The sequence below is a fragment of the Podarcis muralis genome, chromosome 3, assembly GCF_964188315.1.
Source record: "Podarcis muralis chromosome 3, rPodMur119.hap1.1, whole genome shotgun sequence".
NCBI classification, from domain to species: domain Eukaryota; kingdom Metazoa; phylum Chordata; class Lepidosauria; order Squamata; family Lacertidae; genus Podarcis; species Podarcis muralis.
In genome coordinates, this window is record NC_135657.1 from 54,762,078 (window position 1) to 54,786,099 (window position 24,022).

Sequence of the window (24,022 nt, forward strand, 5' to 3'; positions counted from 1 at the left end):
TTGGCATAAAACTATCATTATTAGAATATTTGTTGGTTTGTTTTTGCCCAATTATGTGAAAAGACCAAGAGAAGAGCCATTGCAATTCTAGTGAGGAATCGAAACATTACTATTATGAACTGCGAAAAATATTGTAAGATGAACTTAGAATGCAAAGTTCTGCATTTTAAGGAACTGTTGTATCAAAAATTACATTTATTGTTTATTTATTAAATTTCTATATTGCCCTTCATCCGATGATCACAGGGTGGTTTACAATATATATATATATAGGTTACACAGGAGAAGTTAACAAATTTGCTGCTTTTTGAGACTAAAATTATGACTCCATCAAATGCCACTCAGAGCATAGATTCATAAATCCAGATGGATATGTTAGATGTGTGTTAGATGTCAATGCTTGGTGACATCTAGTGGCAAATCTACTCAGGTCTTTTCCTGAAAAATGAAAAAAAATCCCCTGAAAAATGAAACCAGTACTGAAGAACACCAATATTAAACTAATTCTCAACATTACAACTCTGTTCAGCTGTATACGATTTTTAATTCATCCACCTCAAAGTTTGCCAACACCTTTTCACTATGCAAACCCTGTATTTCATTTGATGCCTATTTATAACTAGACCGATGTGAGAGAGGTTAGTTTTACCCTACTGATGATGCGTTGTTGCGATCGTAATCCTGCTCAGTACGAGAGGAACAGCAGGTTCAGACCTCTGGTGTATGTGCTTGGCTGAGGAACCAATGGGGTGAAGCTACGAACTGTTGGATTATAACTGAACGCCTCTAAGTCAGAATCCCCCCCCCCAACGTATTTATAACTATTATCTAATTCCCACTTTAGCGGCGTTTCTGCTATCAGAATATTTTTATTCAAACAATCCATTTTCTTTCAAATCCATTCCTAGTCTCTCAATTCAGATACTCTTTGTACAAGTCCTTTGCAAAACTATGTAAATCTACAAAGTAGGGCTGCTGTGTTCCAAATTCACAGTTATGAAGGGATGTTAACTACTAGTATTATTTCGGGGTTATGACACTCGGAAAAAAGGCCTAAATTATGCAAGACTTTCTTCATAACCTTCTGACACCCCACTTGAATAGACTGAACCTTGGACTTGAAAGCTGCATAAAGAGAATGTCATTGGGATATTGCTACATACACCAGTTTGCGTTTAAGCCACTTTAACCCTCATCCCCAAGCACTTTTTGATCTCAGGAAAGTGCTTCTTTGTGGCAACTGATCAGAAGAAATCACTTCAAAACAAACACACACAAACACACAGTTGCATGTGTGCCTCTTTGTACTGCTGCCTTCACTGTGTGAAAAACATTAAAAGTTATAATGCTTTTCTGCTTTTATGATAAAGAATATTAAAGTAAAACTCACTTTTGCTAACTAGAAACATAGTAATAATACTAAAAAAGATGACCACCTATTGTCCAAAAAACAAAATATTATACCTTTGGAGGTTGCTGCTCCAGAAGCTGCTGGCGGAGATGTTCTAGGTTTTGTTGCTGTAACTGTTCAGCTAGTTGGTGAAAAAGTGAGTTGTTCACAGATTCAGATACAAGAGGCCTAAAAAAACACAATTAGAACAGTCAAACGACTTCTTACTACGTAGTAATAATCTTATAGATTGCTTTAATACAAAAACAAGTTCGGTAATAGGGCTGTGTGATAAATCGTCATAACGTGATAAGTGTTTCAACAAGGCAATATACTGGTGAACAAAAGGTGGAGACTTGACAGCTTCCTAGGAGGTAGCTCAGTTGAACCTATACTTGACAGATACTTTGCAGATTATTTGCAGGCACATGGTTTCCTGCTTTGTTTGCTCTCTCATGCCTCACTCTAACCTGTAAGAAATGATGATAAACCCTCACACAAACCAGCAAACTCTTTCAGCTTCATGGTATCTTTCCACTTAGAGCTCAGCTAATTATTCAGAGTCTGCTAACAATCCAGGAGGAGATTCCCCCCCCCCCCAGCTAGACCATCAAATATCCTGGGAAAAGTAAAAAAGGTAAACAAAAAACTGGAAAACACTTCTTTCTTCCCTCGCACTCACACCCACCAGTGAAAAAAAAAAGAGGAGGGAGAGTTTTATTTTCATTTTCTGGTGGTATTTGTGTTGTTGGTTTCCCCTAAATAGCTTTTCTCCATATTAAAAAGGAAGGGTTTTCAAAAATTTAAATGAGACTATCTTTTTGCTTGCCCTGCCTCCCTCCCTTTGACAAAAAGGAAGAGATTAGTGGGATGAGGGCTTCTGTGGGGCAGCTTCTGTGGGGTGGTGGTGGAGGGGAGTAGATTAACTGGCTGCCTTATGCTGAAATGGGAGGTTGGGTAGCATGTGAGAATGATGGGGAGGGTGTTTTTTTGGTAAAGCAGTGCAAGCAAATGCGTACGTACTCACAAGCAAGCCCTACTGAATTCAAGGAGGCTTAGCCCCAGGAAAGTAGAAGTAAGCTTAGTTGAACTCAGTGGGGCTTACACATGCACAGATTCCACTTAGACCTCTGAGTGGGGAAGCAGATGCAACTTGACTAGTAAATCACCTAAACTACTCTTAAATTAGTTTAAAATATATTAAATATATTATATGGAGGTTTATTTAATATTTTTGTGAAATCTACTACTTCCTTACATTTTAAGGCCCTCCACCGCTGCAAGGAGCCTCATCAAGGCCCATAGCTGCTACAAGGAAGCGCAGAACGCCCTCTGCAGCTGCGGGGAGATACAGTGGGACCCTCTGACCACAGGGAGGCACAGCAAGGCCCTCAACCACAGATAGATAGATAGATAGATAGATAGATATGGTGATATATCACAATATTGTGATATTTAGCTGGTGATATATCATGATGTTGAAAATCAGGTATCACCCAGCCCTATTCAGTAATACAACTGAATTTTACACTAATTTGCAATCTGTTGCTATAGCCTTGAGGTTACAGTAATAGCTTTGACCCAAAGATGCTGTTGCAGGCCTCGATGAATTCTTGCTCTTGTTACAACTCCGAGGGCCAAATCTTATGTTAGTTTAGAAGGCTCCCCAGGGAGCAGCTTTTGGCAGCACAAAGGGCTCCAGTAGGAAGGGGGAAGCAATAAAGTATTTATCAAAGGAACTCGTACCACTCCTTTCTCGTTCAAAAGAAACTGCTCAAGGAAGTTTGCAACATACTCAATGATACAATATGACAAAGTAAAACAGAGAAGAACACAACCCAAGCCAATGTTCTATGTACATTTAGATTAATGAAGCATGGGACTTTGAAAATATGTTTTAAGAACAGAGTACAAGATTGTAACATCTGCTATGGCAAATCATTTTTTGTAAAAGACCAGCAACTTTGAAACAAGCAACATTCAGCGTAATAGCAACAATATCAAAAGTAGCAAACTCTGCAACTAAAAGGCTTCAATGAAAATTAAATGAGATTTAAATCCAATGAAAATCTGAAGCAAAGAAAAGCCTTATTAATTTGCTGGGACAAACATAGCACTAGATGCTATAATAAGTAATGCAACTAATTGTTTTGCCTTTGCCCATCTAACAAAGTTTGAAAAAAGGGAATCTAAATAGGTACACCCAAAGGTACTTCAATATAAAATAGGTACATTCATATAAAGTGGCTTAGAAGTGCTTTTAATTAAATAAATACTGCTTTTAGATTATCACTTATTAGCTTAATAGGCCAATATAGAAATTAGCATTCTGTCTACACATGCAGCCTCTCCGCTTTGCAAGCAAGCAAGCAAGCAAGCAAGCCAACCAACCAACCAACCAACCAACCAACCAACCAACCAGGAAGTCTACTTTTCACACTATTTCCACTTGATATATTAAACGAAGTGAAGTCTTACATTTGGGAACTTGGAGTTTCTTTTTTAGGTTCTTCATTAATGTCAGCTTCTTCACCAAAATCGCTAAACCTATCCATCAGCTTCTAGGAGAAAACAAACAATGCATTAGAAATGCACTATATCCACAAACTATTCAAGATGGCATTTTAAAAGAAAGGCACACTAGATTGACCTGTTTATTTTTGGCCTGTTGTAAATGTACGTTTTCATATGTCTGTAGATATGTTACTTACTTGGCATATGAAAATGGTAATACAGATAAGCCATAAATAGCATAAGCACTGTGGGTTAAACCACAGAGTCTAGGACTTGCCGATCGGAAGGTCGGTGGTTCGAATCCCTGCGACGGGGTGAGCTCCCGTTGCTTGGTCCCTGCTCCTGCCAACCTAGCAGTTCGAAACCATGTCAAAGTGCAAGTAGATAAATAGGTACCGCTCCAGCGGGAAGGTAAACGGTGTTTCCATGCACTGCTCTGGTTTGCCATTAGCGGCTTAGTCATGATGGCCACATGACCCGGAAGCTGTACACTGGCTCTCTCGGCCAATAAAGCGAGATGAGCGCCGCAACCCCAGAGTCGGCCATGACTGGACCTAATGGTCAGGGGTCCCTTTACCTTTACATATGTATAAAAGTAGTGGTATATTTAAACTGGGTTACCTTACTGAATCAGGGATCTATGTCCCAGGTTTATGCTAGTGTACTGACACATCAACCATCAACCAATTTAAAGCTGGTGCCAGCAGTAAAGAATTATGTACAGGTAAGCTGTTTCATATGGCTAGGTCAAGGTTTAGACCAGTCAGCATAAAATAGCCTACTGCATTCATAAGTAAGCTCCTGGGATTGCAAAGAAAGAAACTCAACTGTCTGTTACCTTTAAAAAGTAGATTTGATGAAAAACTAGTTCAGTGATCCAGCATCCAGGTCTGTGCATGCAATTCCCAACACTGGGTCAATAACTGCATATTAAAGCACCAGACATGGTGTGAATATGGATCATCTGGTTGCAGGTATGGGGAACTGCATCCAGATACCCCCACCATCCTCATATTAGGAAGGGGCTTGAATTCAGGCTCATCTCTCTTTCAATCTAGGTGACATTTTGACCCTTTGATTTGTTAAACATATTTCTAGATCAGGGCCAATATCGCTGAAAGAAGATGAAAGATTCAGCATATCACTTCTAAAAAAATTTAAGAAGCTGACATATTTTAATAAAAATTTTCTATTAACATCTTAAGATTTAGAAGATATTAAAAATCTATTTTAAAAACAAAGCAAAAGGGAAACAAGGAAACAAAATCCTTGGAAATATATTCTTCAAATTCTAGCAACCTTTCTCAAACTTGGTAGATCAACTTCTACCTTGTTAAAAGAGACACTCTGTTCTAGTGGGTTAAGTGTATTGGCAGCAGCGGCAGCAGCTGTAAGTTGCGCAGTGAGGGCTTGTAACTGAACGACGAGACCTGCATCCAGTGCTTGAAGTAATGATGGCTGTGGTTTCTGCTGTTGCATTTGCAGTGTCTGTATTAGTTGTTGAAGCTGGAATGAGGGGAAGAGAGAAATGACATTTTTGCTAGTGTTATGTACACATTTATAAAATAAACATATACATTGACTTCAAAAATTAAGTTTCATTATTTCCAGCTATTCTTAAAATGTGCTTTGATAGACAAGGGATGGCAAAACACCAAAATAAAACAAACCCATTTATATATGCATTATTATTTATTGTATTTGCTTATATTTTATACGCAACATTCAACTCGTTCAAGCAATTTTCAGAAAACAGTAACTGCTTCCAGAGAAATGCTGAAAGGAAAAAGATGGATATCAGGGCTCTGCACCCAGTCTGGCCCAATCCCAAGAGCTGATTTAGGCTGATGTGTATCCTGTCCAGATCAGGCCGAAGCAGTTACAAATCACTACAGGCAGGATAAGATTGCCTCAATCAATTTGTACAGATTTGTGTCGATACGTAGCTCAAAACTCTCAAAAGTCAAAAAGTGTGTCTCTGAAATGCTGCAATTATTAATTACAACACCATAGAATGGTGGTGAAAGGGGAAACAGGGGAGCTGAACTATGCTTAATGAGAGCTGTAGGGTATGCCTAGAATGCTATTACCCCACCCAACACACTTCAATTACTGTATGTGTCTGTGAAAGTTTTAAATGCAGAACTCTTTTGTAGGTTCTGTTTCTTAAAAAGTGTTTGGTGGGATTGGGTGGCATTCATTCAGTTTGTGTTTATTTTCTATCCTTTTACAATCAATGCCAGTTCCATTATTAATACAAAAACAAAATTTTGTTACCTTTCTTTTTTATTTTAGTCTCTTCTCATAGAGAAGAATTATCACCATCATTATTAATTACAATTTATTATCAGCCAGCCAAACATTGTGGACATAGTCTACTTAACTTAGCATTATCATTATTATCAATGTAGGGCAAACACAGGAGCATGAAAATTGACGTAACTGAGCACTAACTGTTTTTTATTGAAAAATTATTTGCTTTTTAAAAAAAAATGTAAACTTTAAAGATGACTAACATGAAAACCCCTGGAGATAGCCATATAACATTTTACAGTGTTAAACTCCTCTAGACGGCCTACCAAGTCTCCATATTTCATATTTCTATGTAAAAAAGAAAAAGTTACAACTGTTCTTGTTTTGCAATGCAAAGGGATTTCTAGAGGTTTCCCTAAAATCCCGGTCCAGTTGGGCCAGGTCCAAACCAAATTTACAAATCATAAAACACAAGTCAAATCAGGGAGGGATATCTCATGCATTACTCTTTTGGAAACATACTGACATACAAGGGTACCTATCATGCTGGCATTCAGTATCACATCCAATGCCAGTATTTGACAAATCAATAATAAATTAAAGTAGGGGAGGAAATACTCTTGGACCTTTCATGGACAATTTAAACTAAACAAATAAGTAAGGAGGTTAATTACCCAATTCTGTGATTTTGTTTTAAAGCCGAACACACTTTACCTGTTGGCCTTGTGGACTTTGCAAGATCTGTGCTACAGCAGTAAGAGTATCTGTATTAGTTATCTGAGACACCCAAGGATCAGGTAAACTTTGGACCACATTGGCTGGTGTAGCAGGTGTCACAGGCGTTCCTGAAATCAAGGGGAAAGGCAGGAAGCATGTAATAAAAAGTATGTAAAGAGAATGAATGGGGAAGGGAAGGGAGAAGACATACAAGAGTCAGGGTTTTGTTTGTTTTTTTTAGCCTAGGCTGTGAACATATATACGTAAAGAGAATAGCTGCATATTGTGAAAATACAAATCAACCAAACTTCTCTCTCTCTCTGAACAGAGCTTCAGCGAACCATGTGAAAGCCAGGCCTCTCCAACAATTAACTTATTCTGATTTTCAAGTTTTAACACATTTTCAGTTTTATTTTACTGGGTTTCCTGAGAAGCCTGTGATTAAGTGGTATACAAACTGTTAAATTAAAAATAAAATAAAAATTAATGGAACTACCTAGGATGACAACTTGTACTTAACCCATATGATAATCCTACAGGCAAGGACTACGAGTAGCACAAAGTAACACTTTTCCTTGAACAATGCACACAAAAGTATACCAGTTGAAAACCATCAGACAGAAAGGGCATCTCATCATTATCAACCAGTCAAATTTGAAGCAAAGAGAACTTAGTTGGCACCATCATTTCATACCCCTATATGAAAGCCTTGGATATGTTTACATACACCCCTCTCTAAATACCAACCAGGCAAGCAAGAGTAATTACCAGACTTCAAGATCAAATTTCAGGCAGCAAAGAACAAAAAAATATGGCCTGAGTAGGTATGGAATGGCGAGAATCCCAAGGGTCAGAACATTTGGCCCCTGGACTGGAGGTTCTCCACCCTTACATTAACTGAGATATAATTTGATTCAAATCCTTTTAAGAAGAGCTATTGTATGAGGTCCTTACTAAATAAACTTCTTTTCCCTATCAACTAACTACAATTTATTATAGTAGTACCTGAAAGAACAAGATACAGTACTAGGATTAAAATATCAGAACACTGGACAAAATAATCCCTGTATATGAAGTTCATCATTCCTACAGACATAAAACAGGCAGGTGTCATATATCAGCCTTTGCCAAATTAAAACCATGATGAAGTATTAATGGAGAAACAGTTTTTCACAATGGAGAACATTCATAACACTTTTGTTACCTGGTGTATTGTTACTCATAGTAGCAGTTGTCCCAGGCAAGACAGGGGTCACGACTGGAGGAGGAATTCCCGCTGCCATATCCAATAGAGGCTGGATAATTTCACTTTTGAACACATTATTCTTCTGCCACAAATTTAGCACTCTCACAATTTTACTCTAAAAGGAAGCAAGGGTAACACAACATTTTATATTGGAATTTACATCATAAGCACCCCCTACTGTTCCAAACTAAGTGTGGAATAGATGGCTGAATTTGGAAGATTCTCCAGAACAGGGTTTGGAAGAAATGTGTTGAGGGCTTGTGTGCTCCCAGGTTCCCTCTTGAATGTCAATTCCCTCTACAATTTCTAGATTGCTTTATCGCATGCCTGCCAAACCTGCTTCAAATCATGGTGTTATGGTCTACAACTCCCATCATGCCTGTCCATCAGCAATGCTATCTGGAGCTGATGGCATTTGCAGACCAACAACATCTGGGTGCACCATGCTGGTTACCCTTAGCCTGGAAGTTGCAACTCATCTACTTCACATGCCAAGGCAAATTACAGTTACAGCAACCTGGAAATAAATGAAGTAACCAGTATGCAAGAGGTGGCGGCAGAGAAGTCTATGCCATGCTTCTGATCCTCCAAACTGTTTCAGAAAATTGTTCAAAAGAAACCCACAACGTTATCAGATATAAAGGAGGATTTTTTAAAAAAATCAGTTGCCCCTTAACCTGCAGCTCCCTCCTGCATGTTCCCTCCCATGCTGCTCCAAAGGGTCCACAAACTCTAAAGCAAATGGGAGATGGAAGGGGTTTTTGTGTGTGGTAAAAATAACCTCTTCCCCATTTTGATCCAGTCTCAACTGGATCAAAGCGTAAGCAGAAGAACACCATTAGATACAACCCCTATCATATATGAAAGATGAAACATGAGACTGATGTGCTTCACATTAGGCTTGTAGCTAGGCTGACTTGAATGAAACTGGGGAAATGAAACAAAAAATCCTAAATTCTGTCTTTTAATATAAATAGTTGTGCCATTAAGCTGCATGATAAAGAGATGAATGCATTATTCCACTGACATAAGCCTATGCTTGATCAAAGCCCTCTGTCAGTGGAGGGACTCCACTGGATACAACCCTATGTGGATAACACCATTGGATTCTTTTTCCTTGCTAATATTTTTAGGGTTGTTGAGAAGATATACTGAGAAGGCTTTTTTCTGGCAGATGAAGGCAACAGCCACTATGCTGTTATGCCTTAATTTAATGTTCCTCTTTCATAGAATCTTAGAGTTGGAAGGGACCTAAGAGCCATCTAGTCCAACCCGCTGCAATGCAGGAATCTCAGCTAAAGTATCTATTACAGATGACCAACCAAACTCTGATTTAAAACCTCCAAGGAATGACTTATTTGAAAAATAAGTCATGAGCAACATGCTATTAATTATGATGATGATGATGATGATGATGCAACTGAAGCACTTTGAACAAACAAAAGCATTATATAAGAATTAATTATATCCATGATATAATAACAATGTAAGGGTGTAGAGAACAGTGATAATCCTGTACTTAAAATACATAAAAATCACTATACGTCTTTCCCACTTTTCACAAATAGTAGTACAAAATTTCCAGTCACTATTTTAAAAAGCTTATTGATGATTGCTACACCTTTCTCCCAAATTCTTACTGGCAATGTATGCCTATTTTCCCAGAGACATTGTCAAGAAATACATTATCACCCACAGTACTAAAATGAAATTTAGATATGCTGAACTTTAATTACTGGACTGTCTGGGGGGAGGGGGAATAGAGATGATCACCATACCTTGTCATCCCCAGGGCAACGGTATAAATTCTGGAAAGTGCTAATTATGTTATTGCTAAACCTAGGAGCAAACACATCCTTTTCTTGTCCAAACTGATGTCGAGACTGTCGAACAATAGAGTCAATGACATATAAGCCAGGCACCTTGTATTCTGGTTTACACTATGAAGCAATATAGAAAGAAAATACATCATTTTATATGTGAATCTGCAAGTAGTAGAAACAATAATAGCAAATTACAACAACTGACCTAATTTCAATACTGTTTCAACAGTTGAATGTACCTGGGTAACTGCAAAAATAATGACAGGCAGGATGTGGTGGGGATTCTTCCTTATCTTTAGCTCTATTTTTTTTTTTAAAAACTACTATTCCCACTGGTTTACATAGGAATATAGGAGGTTGTTCGGTCCCAGCGCCTGCCAACCTAGCAGTTCGAAAGCACCCCCTGGGTGCAAGTAGATAAATAGGGACCGCTTACTAGCGGGAAGGTAAACGGCGTTTCCGTGTGCGGCTCGCCAGAGCAGCGATGTCATGCTGGCCACGTGACCCGGAAGTTTCTCCGGACAGCGCTGGCCCCCGGCCTATAGAGTGAGATGGGCGCACAACCCTAGAGTCTGTCAAGACTGGCCCGTACGGGCAGGGGTACCTTTACCTTTACCTTTTATAGGAGGTTGCCTTATAATGAGTAATTATTAGTTCACCTAGCTCAGTATTGTTTACACTCACTGGGAACATCTCTTCAAGGTTTCAGGCAGGTTCCAGTCCTACCTGGAGATGCTAGGGATTGAACCTTGCACCTTCTGCATGCAAAACAGATGCTCTACTACTGAGCTCTGGCCCTTCTCCTATGAAGGGTTCAGGCTTTCAAACTATCTGCAGAATGAAGGGACTTTGAGTTACCTCATTCATTCATTCATTCATTCATTCATTTCTATACTGCTCTTCATCAACGATCACAGGGTAGTTTGCAATATAAAACCACAAAAATGCACAACCCAGTAGCAAATTAAACCAGTAACTACCCCCACCCCAACAGTTTAAAAGTCCATAGATTGTTTAATTAGCCAAAGGCCTGGGAGAAGAGGAATGTTTTTGCCTAGCACCTCAAGATATGTAACAGAGGCATCAGGCAAGCCTTTCAGGGGAAAGCATCCCACAAGTGGAGAGCCATGGCAGAAAAGGCCAGTTTTCATGTTGCCACTCTCCAGACCTCTCACAGAGGATGCACTGAAAAAGGGCTAAGATGATGATTGCAGGGTCCAGGTCAGTTCATATGGGGAGAAGAGGTGCTTGAGGCATTGCAGTCCTAAGCCATTTAAAGCTTTATAGGTCAAAACCAGAACATCTCATTTTGAAATCTACCTCTGGTATCAATGAGGTAAGTAGATCTATACCCATGGAGGTTTCTGTGTGTGTAACTGTGGCTTCCAGGTCAGACATATACCACCAGCAGCAGTTGCCGCCTGCTAGTAGAAAAGCATCTCTATCCCATCCTAACTCTGCCAAGCCATGAGACTAGGACGTCAGAAGCACCTCCTAATCTTTAAAATTAAAGTATCTTAAGGTACAGCAACTTATTCTTCCAATACAGCCTAAGAATAAAAAGCAGTGGGGTCCTTTTTTAATTCCTTCCTTGCAGTGGCGTAGCGTGGGTTGTCAGCACCTGGGGCAAGGCAAGTAATTTGCACCCCCTAACCCGTGGAATTGCGCCCCCTAACCCGTGGATTTGCGCCCCCTAACCCTAACCCCCAGATGTTGCGCCCGGTGCGGCCGGCCCCCCCTGCACCCCCCACGCTACGCCACTGCTTACTTGTTGTATAAATGACTATACTTTGGGTGCATGGCACAACATTGCTCACAACACAGAAAACAATGCTTCCATGCAACAGCTTCAGCTACTGAGAAAGTTTTACACTATTTTTCTTTAAAATATGGCTGTTTTACTATCAAAATGATGTGAAATGAACAGTACATATGAAAGTTAAAGTATTTCATATTTAGCTCTCAACATGCAACAAACACCTATCATAACATGAAAAAGGAAAGGAAGCATAATAGTAGTTATTGTGCAAATAAAGATTTTTAGACTGATTTCTATGTACATACTCTGAAGTAATTATTGACATCAGTGCCTCTTATGCATATATGTATTTTTATTTGTCTTTAACAATCTATGAATTGATTTGATCAAGATACTAAAATATTACTAATATAATTTTATTTGGTAACTTACCTTTTGTATGAATTTTTCAACACTTTGTACAACATGCTTGTAGAACTAAAAGAAAAGAAGATATTTTTCTATTGGTTTAAATATATATATATATATATGTATAAAATTCACTGGGACGCAGGTGGCGCTGTGGGTAAAAGCCTCAGCGCCTAGGGCTTGCCGATCGAAAGGTCGGCGGTTCGAATCCCTGCGGCGGGGTGCGCTCCCGTTGTTCGGTCCCAGCACCTGCCAACCTAGCAGTTCGAAAGCACCCCCGGGTGCAAGTAGATAAATAGGGACCGCTTACAAGCGGGAAGGTAAACGGCGTTTCCGTGTGCGGCTCTGGCTCGCCAGAGCAGCGATGTCACGCTGGCCACGTGACCCGGAAAGTGTCTCCGGACAGCGCTGGCCCCCGGCCTCTTAAGTGAGATGGGCGCGCAACCCTAGAGTCTGTCAAGACTGGCCCGTACGGGCAGGGGTACCTTTACCTTTACCTATAAAATTCACCCCCCTTCTTGTTTAGTGATTTCCTTATACATTTTCTGGGTTCAATCTAATCAAGCACACAAACAATGACCACACGTTGAAGACTCCCACAGGATTCAATACAACCCAATCCTTTCCCCATTGAGAACATACAAGCAGCTCAAGATGGGTAGGGCCACTGCAGGAAATGTGGGAATGTTTCTAATCCTCCATTCAGACCTTTCTACGTGCAACATGCAAATTACTTGTGACCCTATTTCTTGCAATGTCCCCTAAGACTACTTAAATGCACACCCACATACTAATGGGGGGGGGGGTTTAAGGTGAAGAACGAGAGTAGGATGAAAATCATGGCTCTAAGGAGGCCTGTGGACTTCTCCACCTGCTGATATTGCACTTGCACTCATCTGGGAACATCAAGTATCTACTTGTTTTCCCCATAAATAAAGGATACCTACCAATACCTTTTGCTCAACATTTTAAGCTACCCTGAATAAATTGATTGCTGGTTGCTAGTAAGGCAAAATCCCCTATTTTCTCCCATGGCTTCAAAATCCCCAGAACTTTTACAGCTCAAGTAATCATTATTTGACACTGATCTTTTCAATTAAATTTATTATTTTAAATAAAAAAAATCAGGAAATTATAAACATTGCAGTGCACTAACAAAGACCACTACCAGTTAAGAGACATATGTAAGCAGTAAAACCAGTTTCCTACCTTTATAGCCTTGATTGCTGCCTTAGTAATCTGTGTCATTTTAGCCTTTGAAATAGGAGGTTTGTAGTCATTCAGCGAGTAGAGCTGAAAGAAAGAAAAAAGATTGCTGTAAATGGTGCCTGCAAACAATTTCCATGTTAACAGCACAATACCGACAGATGGTTCTCCAAAGGAACCTGGGAAAGGAAGCTAACCTAAGGAGAAACTCAGCATAGGAAAGTAAACAAGTATTGGCTTTGGACATGGGAAACTTAGGTTCAACACCCTGCAAAGTTATGAACATTACTGAGAGTTCTACTACTGCCATAAGGGTGAATAAAATCATTCACTGTTTTGGAGCAAATAAAAAGGCACAATCAGAAAAAAAGCATTAGAGGAGAAACTAAACCTGTCTTCTCCTTCAATGACCCTGGTGTCTGCAGAAGGTACAGATCCCACCCCCCACCAATCAATGCTGCCAAGTGTAGCCTATCTCCTTTCTTTCATAAATCACTGGAGCTTATCACTTTTGTGGAAGAACATTAAGCAGACATAACTGAATTCCACAATTTGCCCACCTCTATGTGTCTGAGACTGCAGTCCATTTAATTGCCCCATAGAATTTTATGGGAGCCACTGACAACTAAGAATGCCCCTAGATAAATAAATCTCTCTTTCTAGATTATGGAGAAACCCTGAATTAATTTTTAATATCATATATATATTTAATATTTATAGACATTATTTGGGCCTATATGCAAAAAGCTGTACCATTTAATTATATTGATAAAATTTATATCCCATCCTTCATCAACAAATGGTTTCAGTGTGGATCACAATAATAGAAATACATTATTTCATAACTTTTGCTAATCCAATGACCGATTTAAGGTGTTTAAAAAAGCAAAATGGACAATAACACATTACATTTTACGTTGATGAGCAGACATCCACTCACACAATAAGACTTCTACTTCCTCTCCTCCCACCTACAGCCCCCTGCATCCCTCTGGATGTGCTCTATAGGGTCCCCCAACCCTCTGCAGACTTGGGGGGCACAGGGTGGAGTGGAAGCGTGAGTCCCATTGCCCAAGTGGAAGCACATTCTGCAGGCACCTTTGGATGCAATATTCCTAAATCTCACGGAAGCACTAAGATTCCCAGGTAGAACGGATTTTCCTGGGCCAGGAGACTTTTGTAACTATTGTTAAAAGTTGCAAAAACAAAGAAGCACAGGACTGAGTGAGGGAGAAACTTTTGGAATAACATCGGGACATCAGCTCCGCGCAAGGCATGACAGATAGCAGCAACAACTGGTAAAGACAGACATACAGTGAGGGGGGGAAGTATTTGATCCCCTGCTAAATTTGCCCGTTTGCCCTCTGATGAAGAAATGACCAGTCCATAATTTTAATGGTATGTTTATTGTAGCTGTGAGAGACAGAATAACAACAGGAAAACCCCCAGAAAACAAAAGTCAGAGATTGGTGTGCATTATAATGAGGGAAATAAGTATTTCCCTTTGCAAAAGATGACTTAGTACTTGGTGGCAAAACCCTTGTTGGCAATTACAGAGGTCAGACGTTTCTTGTAGGTGGCCACCAGATTTGCACACATCTCAGGAGGTATTTTGTCCCACTCCTCTTTGCAGATCCTCTCCAAGTCAGTAAGATTTCGAGGCTGATGTGTAGCTACTCAAACCTTCAGCTCTCTCCACAGATTTTCGATGGGATTAAGGTCTGGAGACTGGCTAGGCCACTCCAGGACCTTCTTGTGTTTCTTCTTGAGCTACTCCTTTGTTGCCTTGGCCGTGTGTTTTGGGCCATTGTCATGCTGGAATACCCATCCTTGACCCATTTTCAATGCCCTGGCTGAGGGAAGGAGGTGCTTACCCAAGATTTGACGATACATGGTCCCGTCCATTGTCCCCTCGATGCGGTGAAGGTGTCCTGTCCCCTTAGCTGAAAAACACCCCCAAAGCATAATATGCCCCCTCCATGTTTGACAGTGGGGATGGTGTTCTTGGGGTCGTAGGCAGCATTCCTCCTCCTCCAAACACGGTGAGTTTAGTTGATGCCAAAGAGCTTGATTTTGGTCTCATCTGAGCACACTTTCACCCAGTTTTCCTCTGGGTCATTCAGATGTGCATTGGCAAACTGCAGACGCGCCTGTACATGTGCTGTCTTGAGCAAGGAGACCTTGCGGGCTCTGCAAGATCTCAGTCCTTCATGGTGTAGTGTGTTACCGTTTTCATGGCGACTATGGTCCCAGCTGCCCTGAGATCATTGACAAGTTCCCCTCGTGTAGTTCTGGGCTGCTTCATCACCGTTCTCCTGATCATTGCAACTCCACGAGATGAGGTCTTGCATGGAGCCCCAGACCGAGGGAGGTTGACAGTTATTTTTTGTTTCTTCCATTTGCAAATTATTGCACCAACTGTTGTCACCTTCTTACCAAGCTGCTTGGCAATAGTCTTGTGGCCCAGTCCAGCCTTGTGCAGGTCTACAATCTTGTCCCTGACATCCTTGGACAGCTCTTTGGTCTTGGTCATGGTGGCTACTTTGGAATCTGCTGGATTGATTGCTTCTGTCGACAGGTGTCTTTTGTACAGGTACTGTAATGAGCTGGGATTACAGGTAAGACCTCTCCCTTACAGCAGGTGCTTCTAATCTCAGCTTGTTACATACAGTGAAGATACCAGGTAGCCTGACATCTGGCTGGTTGATAGGGGATCAAATACTTATTTCACTCATTATAATACACATCAATCTCTGACTTTTGTCTTCTGGGTTTCTGGGGGTTTTCCTGTTGTTATTCTGTCTCTCACAGCTACAATAAACATGCCATTAAAATTATGGACTGGTCATTTCTTCATTAGAGGGCAAATTTAGCAGGGGATCAAATACTTTCCCCCCCTCACTGTAATATTTTACAAGGACAGGAAGAAACAACATGGGCAGAACAAATGTTACACACAGGAGGAACAAGGATACAGTAGGAGATCTTCACTTGTAGACTTATAAATCATTGAATGTGTCAATATGAATAGAAGTTATAAATATTGCAGCTGTTGTATGAGGGATTACTATTATGACTGGAATATAATTGAAAGCAATAAGATTTTGGAATGCAAAAATAAAGTAAATCGTCAAACCATCAATTCTAGAACACGGGGAGCCAGCTAAATTATGTAATTTGGTATTTGAATGATTGATATTGGGAATTGTATTGTAATATGGCATTGATATAATGAGGCTATTATTGGATTATTGTAACTGAAAACTAATAAAAATTATTTAAAAAGAACAGATTTGTGAGAAATCTGGAAACACTTTATTTGTTTCATACACAGACAAACAAACAAACAAACAAACAAACAGTAATTGTTCCCACCAACAAAAATACATGTAATATCCCCTAAATAAAAAGAGAGAAAAAGAAAAGAAAGAATAATATGAATACATCGTGTGACTTCCCTCCTCCAATACTCATCATCCCTTAAACTTTAAATTCTTATTTACATTTCATCTTATACTTATCTTTAATGTTCTGAATATATTACTTTTTCCTATGTCTACTTTACAAACTTTAGTCTAAACATACCAACATGTTTTCCTTAGAACAGTGTTTATTCATATGCTCTTCAAAACATTTCCATTCTACCCTTAGTTTCTGGTTTGTCTGGTATCTTATGGCTGCTGTTAATTTCGCCATTTCTATAAATTCAGATAAATTAAAAATCCTGTCTTTGTGGGAATAGAATTTGTAGCATAAAAATATAGCAGGATAATTGATACAGAACTGGATGAGTGGAATGCTTGAGGGGAAAAAAACATTCCAGATCCTTGAATCTCCTAGAAGCCTATAACTGTAACTTTTGGAAAATCTGTGTCTATAGGTACTTTTGTACTAAACTTTTTATCTGATATTGACATAACCCACTCACTCATTTATTCCTGATAACACAGACAATGTAATAGTTTGGGACAATAATTCTCCCAGACTACTGCATTTCCCTGCAGTTATTCTCTCAAACTACTGCATTACTGCATTTATTACCAGGTGTCACACTAAGTTTTGAAAAGTTTTGAAAGTGCTATAAGGATTTGCTAATTCAAATCACAACTTGTCACAATTGTAGAACACTCTTTTCACAGCATTTCTAAGCACATAGCTTAGAATTGTGCTTTGTGACATGTCTCATAATATGTGGTATTATGAGCTTCTGAGAGAAGGGGAAAATTGAGAAGGATTTCCTCTCTTAAATTCTGCACCTAATCTAAGATTTTAAGGGGAAAGGCAAAAACAAAAAATGAAGCAACGTTGACAAATCATTTGTAAATTTGCCTTCTCTCCACATGGGATAGTAGCTACAATAGTGCTTAGTACAATAGGAGAAAGGGATGTGCAGCCGTACCAATAGTGGCTAGTGGGAAGATATTTTTTTACCTCCTGGAACAGAAGCAGCAATTACAACAAACTTATTTGTTCACACCTTGAAGCATCCTAAACTTATAATTATCTAGAGAGTAATTCATCTTATTGATTTATTAAATTTATACCCCATCTTTCCTCCCAAAGGAACCCAGAGTGGTAAACCCAGCCAGATGGGTGGGGTATAAATAATAAAATCATCATCATCACTTTAAAAACAATTCCAATAAAGATGCAAGCTGTGAAAAGCTCACAACACAAAAGGCCAGCTGAAAGAAGGAGGTCTCAGTAGGAACCAAAAAGACAACAGAGACTGTGCCTGTCCAAGTCGTGATTTTTTATTTTATTTTTTTTAATCAATTATCACTGGAAGACAACAGCTTCCAAAGTAACTACATCCCTACTGACTTCCAACTCCCATTCAGCATGAATAGGGCTCACTGGCAAAAGGTGACATTAACTATGCACTGTTCTGCTAACTTTCAGTACCAAACGAATTACTGTGGTATCACACAGCAGAATGGGAGAAAGCTCCAAGCCAGCAATCAAACTGTAGTTGATGTGTGTGGTGTGGTGTGTAACCTGTCTGTCCTGAAGAACAAAAAGGAGCAAAATATTCTGAGACTTCTATGACTGTGTGACAGTTTAACTTCAACTTGTTAACATTCTGATTTGCTACATAACTGTTGTAGATCGGCCTCAGTTGGGCCAAGCATCTGTAAGTTAGTCCACTACTGCCTTTTAATTATTCCATTCTGCATAAAGACCTGTGTAACAGTTAAAAATCTAATCATACTTGACCAACTCACACTTGGCATAATTAGATAGGTCTTATAAGAAATAGCTCATCCCCACCTAATTCTGCCACAAATGGCTCAGACATAATAACAAAATTCCAAACAAAATAACAAAATAGCAAAGAATGAATAACCAGTTACTAAAAAGGACAGTTACAGTTGTTTCCTTATAACTGACCAAAAAAAAAAAAAAAATGAAGGTCACTTATCTTACATCTGTTTTATTGTACATTAACGGCTCAAACGTGTCTGGACTGCCCAAAGGTGGGAGAACCATTACCAATGGTCAGAATATGCAGAATCCTACGCTGCAGTAGAATTCAATGAATTCAGTATGACTTACTTATGGGTAGGTAGGTATTGGATTACACTGTTAAATATTACCAATGGAATACTGAGGAAACAAGTTGTGAAAAGGCATGCTTACTGGAAGACTAAGCAGCATAACTGCTTATTGCTGCTCCTGTTCACCTGAAGGTCACAGCCTCTTCTCCAAACTCTTAAGTATAATACTGCTTTCTCAAGTATGCATATATGCAACTGAGTTCTGCTTTGCTTTTTCAATTCACTGTTCTTTTTTATGCACAGAGACAAAGCAGAGTCCACAAATAATAACCTGCAATGCTGCTGCAGATGGCACTGAACAGAAAAGTATTTGGGGTACATGTGAACTGACTAAGAGTCATGTAATGAGAGTGATAGAAAAATTGTCCCCAAATCTCCTTACAAATCTGATAAGGCTGTCACTTGCATGTATTTGCTGACAGATGCCAAACTTATACACACATGCCACACATACATTTGTTAAATGATGTTGTTTGTATGTGACAATTTCACAATGTGCAACATGAAGTTTTCCACTGGACTTCATCAACCATTTGAAATTATGTACTATATATGTAGCACAAAGTTACACAAGCAACATGCCACATACAAATTGAAAGGCTGAATAAATGCCCTCAAGCTGTTGTGATAATGGACTAAAAATCCAGCAATTTATCTAAATACACAAATGGCAGGTCATTGATGTCCAGCCAGTTTCCTAGAATGCTTAAAGGTACTGCTCCTCTGCTAAAGTTCAATAAAAAATTAATATCAGATTATAATATCAGACAAAATGCTGGAGAGTCTACATCAATGAAGAAAAAGGTTTTCCAGCTTCTAAAAATGTACAATTTAAAATTATGTTTATATTATTTGCTTCCAAATAATGTTGTTTCCAAATCACTGTGAAATTTCTGAACTCTTAAGACCTATCTCAAATATTATTTTCATGTATCATGCAATTAACAGACTACTCTAACAATAACTTTTGACTGCACACTAAAAGAACCTTGGGATATCAGAAACACAGAGTAGGTAACAATTTATCCACAAAATAAAAGGGAATGCAATATTAAACTGAGGATGGTTGCTCCAGTGTCTTTCCTTTTCCATTTTCTTTTCTGTCTTTTTGAGAGGTGGGAGGTATTTTGTGTTGTTTTAACAATAATTCCAAGAACTGGAATTCCAGAGGCTCCAAAAACAACTGAAGTCATTTGTCTGTCAGGTGCCTTTAAAATGCGAGTCACCTCAGAGGCCTCTGCACAGGTTTCCAGATTGACCCCTCACTTCCTGATGCCAGTGTCACTGTCAGATTGTGAGCAGAATGCAAAAAAAAAAAAACCCCTCACACTGCCTTCCTGAATTTATGAATGCTCTTAAAAATACCACTACTGTAGCAAAAAGTGCACTTTATGCTTTCCCTGCTGGTCACTGAAATATAATTTCTGGCAATCATATTTGAGGACTCCTGAGCTAAAACTACATGCATGCCTGATCAGAAGTCCACTAAATGCAATAGTTCCAAGAAAAAGTGAATAAAAGTACAAACATAAGACTGCATTCCTATACATAGTTAGTTGGGAGTAAATCTCATTGAACTCATTGGTGCTTGCTTCTGAGAAGATTTGTATAGCATTGATAGCAATTAATACTAGATGTGAAGAAATATGAACACTTGAAATCATTTTAACTTATTTTAACTATTATTAACATTATAAGCACCAGAACATATAAAACGTTTTATACTGATGATTTCAAAGGATATATAGTTCTATGGTATTTAATTTCTGTCCTATGTAATTTTTATTTAGTCCAATTCAAATGATACTTTTCTGTGAAGTCCCACTGTTTTCAATGCAAAAAACTATACTGCAACTGCAGCTTTTTAGCCCATTCCTATGCTTGTTGACTCGGATGTAAATTCCACTGGGTTCCATAGGGTTTACTCCCGAATTATGGTACACAGGCTTTCAGCCTTGCCATATAAGGTACCATGAATGCACTCTTTCAATATATTGTATCATGTAATACTATCATATTCATAGATGTAGGTTTGTTTTGAAAACTAAATACACATAGTGGTTTTAAAAGCTGGAGTTCTGCTGAAAAAAGTACACCTTGCAGTATAATGCAGTACCGCCATATTCATAGATGTAGGTTTGTTTTGGAAACTGAATACTGTACACATACTGGTTTTAAAAGCTGTAGCTCTGCTGGAAAAAGTACATCCTCACACCGTGCATAGTCAAAACTACAGAATTCACTCCCACAGGAGACAGTGATGGCTACCAACTTGGATGGCTTTAAGAGAGGATTAGACTAATTCATGAAGATAGGACTACCAACAGCTACTAGCCACAATGGCCATGTTCCACCTCCACTGTCGGGAGGCAGTATGCCTCTGAATACCAGTGGGTCAGAGTGCTCTTGTGCTCAGGTCCTGCTTGTGTGATTCCCACAGGCATCTGGTTGGCCACTGTGAGAACAAGTTGTTGGGCTAGATGGGCCATTGGCCTGATCCAGCAGCTCTTCTTATGACAGTATAGCAGTTCTGAACGTTAGCCTCTAGTTGGTAAATAAAAGTGTGTTTGGTTTCTCCTTTCTACTTATTTCCCCTGAAAAGTGTGTACTTTTAAACAGTATTAAATCACTTTTCTAAATAAAGCTGCATGCTGTTTGTACAACTGGAGTTTTACAGCTTTATTGTGAAAAACTGATTTCATTCAAGGACACATGTCTGTGCAGATTCTCAGCAACCGGGGTTTCCTTTCTTTCCAGACCAAATATTTTTCAAAATTAAGCGACATATCCAAACTCCAACGTGCATACAAAAAAGACTTTCATTTTCAATAGCAAGGTGGCTTTTTTTTTTTTTACAGGCCAACTTCTACTGTAACTATCTGACCCTTCTATTTGGCGTAATAATATTCTGCATGCGGAGCAGCAAACCCACTCGGTACGCTCCTGGGAAGAGGGGGAATGTTGTGCATGTGATGCTTGTTGCTTTAACAGGCTAACGGAGACGCAGACTTTTATCAGGCCTCTTCCACCATCTGCAGTGTTGCTGTCTCGATATCCCAAAACATAACCTACAAAAGCAAAGGCTGGTACAGCGCGTTTTAGTTTTGACTGCAGCAGAGATAGACGAGCATCATGGAGGGAAGGGGGAGGGCGGCGGCGGCTTATTAACCTCCCCCCCTCCCCGCCATAATGTGGGCAGTCACGATGGAGGGGGCGGCGACACACGGAAGGTGCTCGGGCAGTATTTAAACAAGGACGGGCAGGGCAGCATTTCAACGGGGCAGAGAGAAAGAGAAGGTGAAAGTGGGGAGGGGAAAGGGAGCAGGGGGGTCAGGAGAACACGGGCCAGAAAGGGAAAGCAGCCGGTTTCTTATTTTCACCTCTCCCCAATTCCCTCCCTCCCTTGTATTTCATCGTTTATATAGGAACCGGGCCTCCCAGACTAAGGAAGAGAGCGCCCCCCCCCACCCTCCTCCTCCCTCCCTCGCACCGAGGGCCTCTCCTTTCCTCGTACCTCTCGGGAGGGGAGAGGCCACCCGGCGCCTCCCCGCCCCTGGGCCTGCCCCCGGCGACCAGAAGCGGGGCCCCTGCCGCCCTCCGCCCGCCCCTGGGCACAGACCTCGCTGTTGAAGGCTTTCACGGCCTCCATGTTGTGGCGGAGGGAAGAGGCTGGCGACGAGCTGAGCGGGAGGGGGGACGGCGGCTCTGCTCCCTGCTGTGGCGGCGGCGGCCGGTTTCCTTCAGAGGCCTTCGGGCCTTGTCGCCATGGCGGCGGCGGGGTGGCGGGCGGGCAGTCGGGTAAGGGAAGGGGGCTCCTCCCTTGCTCCGCTGGGCCGCCCCAGGGCAGGCTCCGCTGGCGCTGCAGGGACAAACACGCAATAGCTGCGGCGCGGGCACCAATATGGCGGCCGGGAGGGCTCTTCGCTCGCTCGCTTGCAGCAGCAGCAGCGCAGTTCTCTCTCCGAGAGCAGCCGAGATGCCGGCTAGAGCGGCCCCTAGCGGGCGACCGAAACGCCGGGCAGACAGCCGAGAGGAACGGCGGGACACCAGAGAAAGCAAGAGACGCAGAGCGGCGTCCCGAGTTCCGCCACCCCCCCCCCCTTGGCGGACTACAGGCAGCTAGGGTTGAGGACGAGCTCCCCTCGCAGGGAAGTAGGAGGTAGTGCAGCTTGGTGGGCGGCGGCGGCAGAAAAAGAACGCAGCTTTTGGTCAGCTCTGGGCGCAGAGGCGCGCGCAGAATGTCTCTGTGTTGGTTAGCAAGAGATGCGAGGGGACAAGAGAGCTGTCACCGCCAGGCTCGTTGCTGGATCCTGCGCTGTTTTGCTCTCCCACCCACCCTCTCAGAAGTCCCATCGAGCTGAATTCAAGATGGATTCCGCACCCAAGGGGGGAGGAGAGCGTTGCAGACTGAGGCTGCAATCCTGAATGCGCTTACTCGGGAGTAAGGGTCCCTGGAGACAGTGGTATTTGCATAAACACACATAGGATTGCTCTTTCAGCAATATCCCTACCGGATATGCCGTTACAATATAGCTGTTCTAAATCTGCTCTTAACAATGTTTATGAAATAACCATCTTTGCAGTGCCACACATGTATTCTCATGAATTAAGTCCTACAGTGTTTAACGGGACTTACTCCTGGGTAACTGGCACCGTAAATTGGATTTGCAGTCATCGTTAAATTGTAGGTTTGTTTTGAATTTTACAATCTTGAATAGTTACAACAGAAAACTTTAGACACTCTTCTACACAGAGTATTCAGTAAGAACAAAAACACAGGAAGCAACAAAAAATGCATTTTTTAAAACAACCAAAAGGCAGCCATCCTTTTTGTCAAGCTCATTTGCCAAATGATTGGTTGATGTTTTCTCTAAAGAAAAGTCTGTGATTGTGTTACAGCTGGAGGTCTTCCTCGGGTGCTTTGAATGGAAAAAGCCACCAGAACGGGAAGGGAGACCACCTCCCAAAATACATGTGTTCAAAGGAGCAGCATTTGTGGAGACAGAGTTGGACTAACCTGAACTGCTGCTGGACTCCTAAGGGCACCAAGTACCAGATGCCTGATGTTGGGCTTGTCAAGGGTGTGTTTGCTGCTTGCCTTCCACCTGTTGTGAGCATAAGAACAACACTTACCTCAGACCAATGGCC

The 24,022-nt window shown here is 40.7% G+C and overlaps 1 protein-coding gene across 4 annotated transcripts in view; it reads right to left on the bottom strand.

Annotated features, from left to right (window-relative positions):
* Positions 1-22,855, bottom strand: part of SCAF8 (SR-related CTD associated factor 8) — a 71,330-nt gene extending 48,475 nt beyond the window's left edge. For 2 of the 4 annotated variants that reach the window (XR_003705926.2, XM_028723731.2), the window contains exons 1-9: positions 22,494-22,855; positions 13,320-13,403; positions 12,135-12,179; positions 9,899-10,060; positions 8,079-8,235; positions 6,872-7,002; positions 5,234-5,410; positions 3,869-3,951; positions 1,465-1,579 (exon numbers count right to left, since the gene is read on the bottom strand). Coding sequence is in view for 3 of the 4 variants with exons in the window: in XM_028723731.2 (XP_028579564.2) it covers positions 1,465-1,579; positions 3,869-3,951; positions 5,234-5,410; positions 6,872-7,002; positions 8,079-8,235; positions 9,899-10,060; positions 12,135-12,179; positions 13,320-13,403; positions 22,494-22,523 (984 nt within the window). In the remaining variant the exon portion in view is untranslated. The remainder of the gene's footprint in view (positions 1-1,464; positions 1,580-3,868; positions 3,952-5,233; positions 5,411-6,871; positions 7,003-8,078; positions 8,236-9,898; positions 10,061-12,134; positions 12,180-13,319; positions 13,404-22,493) is intronic. The other 2 variants (XM_028723730.2, XM_028723733.2) reach the window with 2 other exon arrangements.
* Between the last annotated feature and the right edge of the window lie 1,167 nt (positions 22,856-24,022).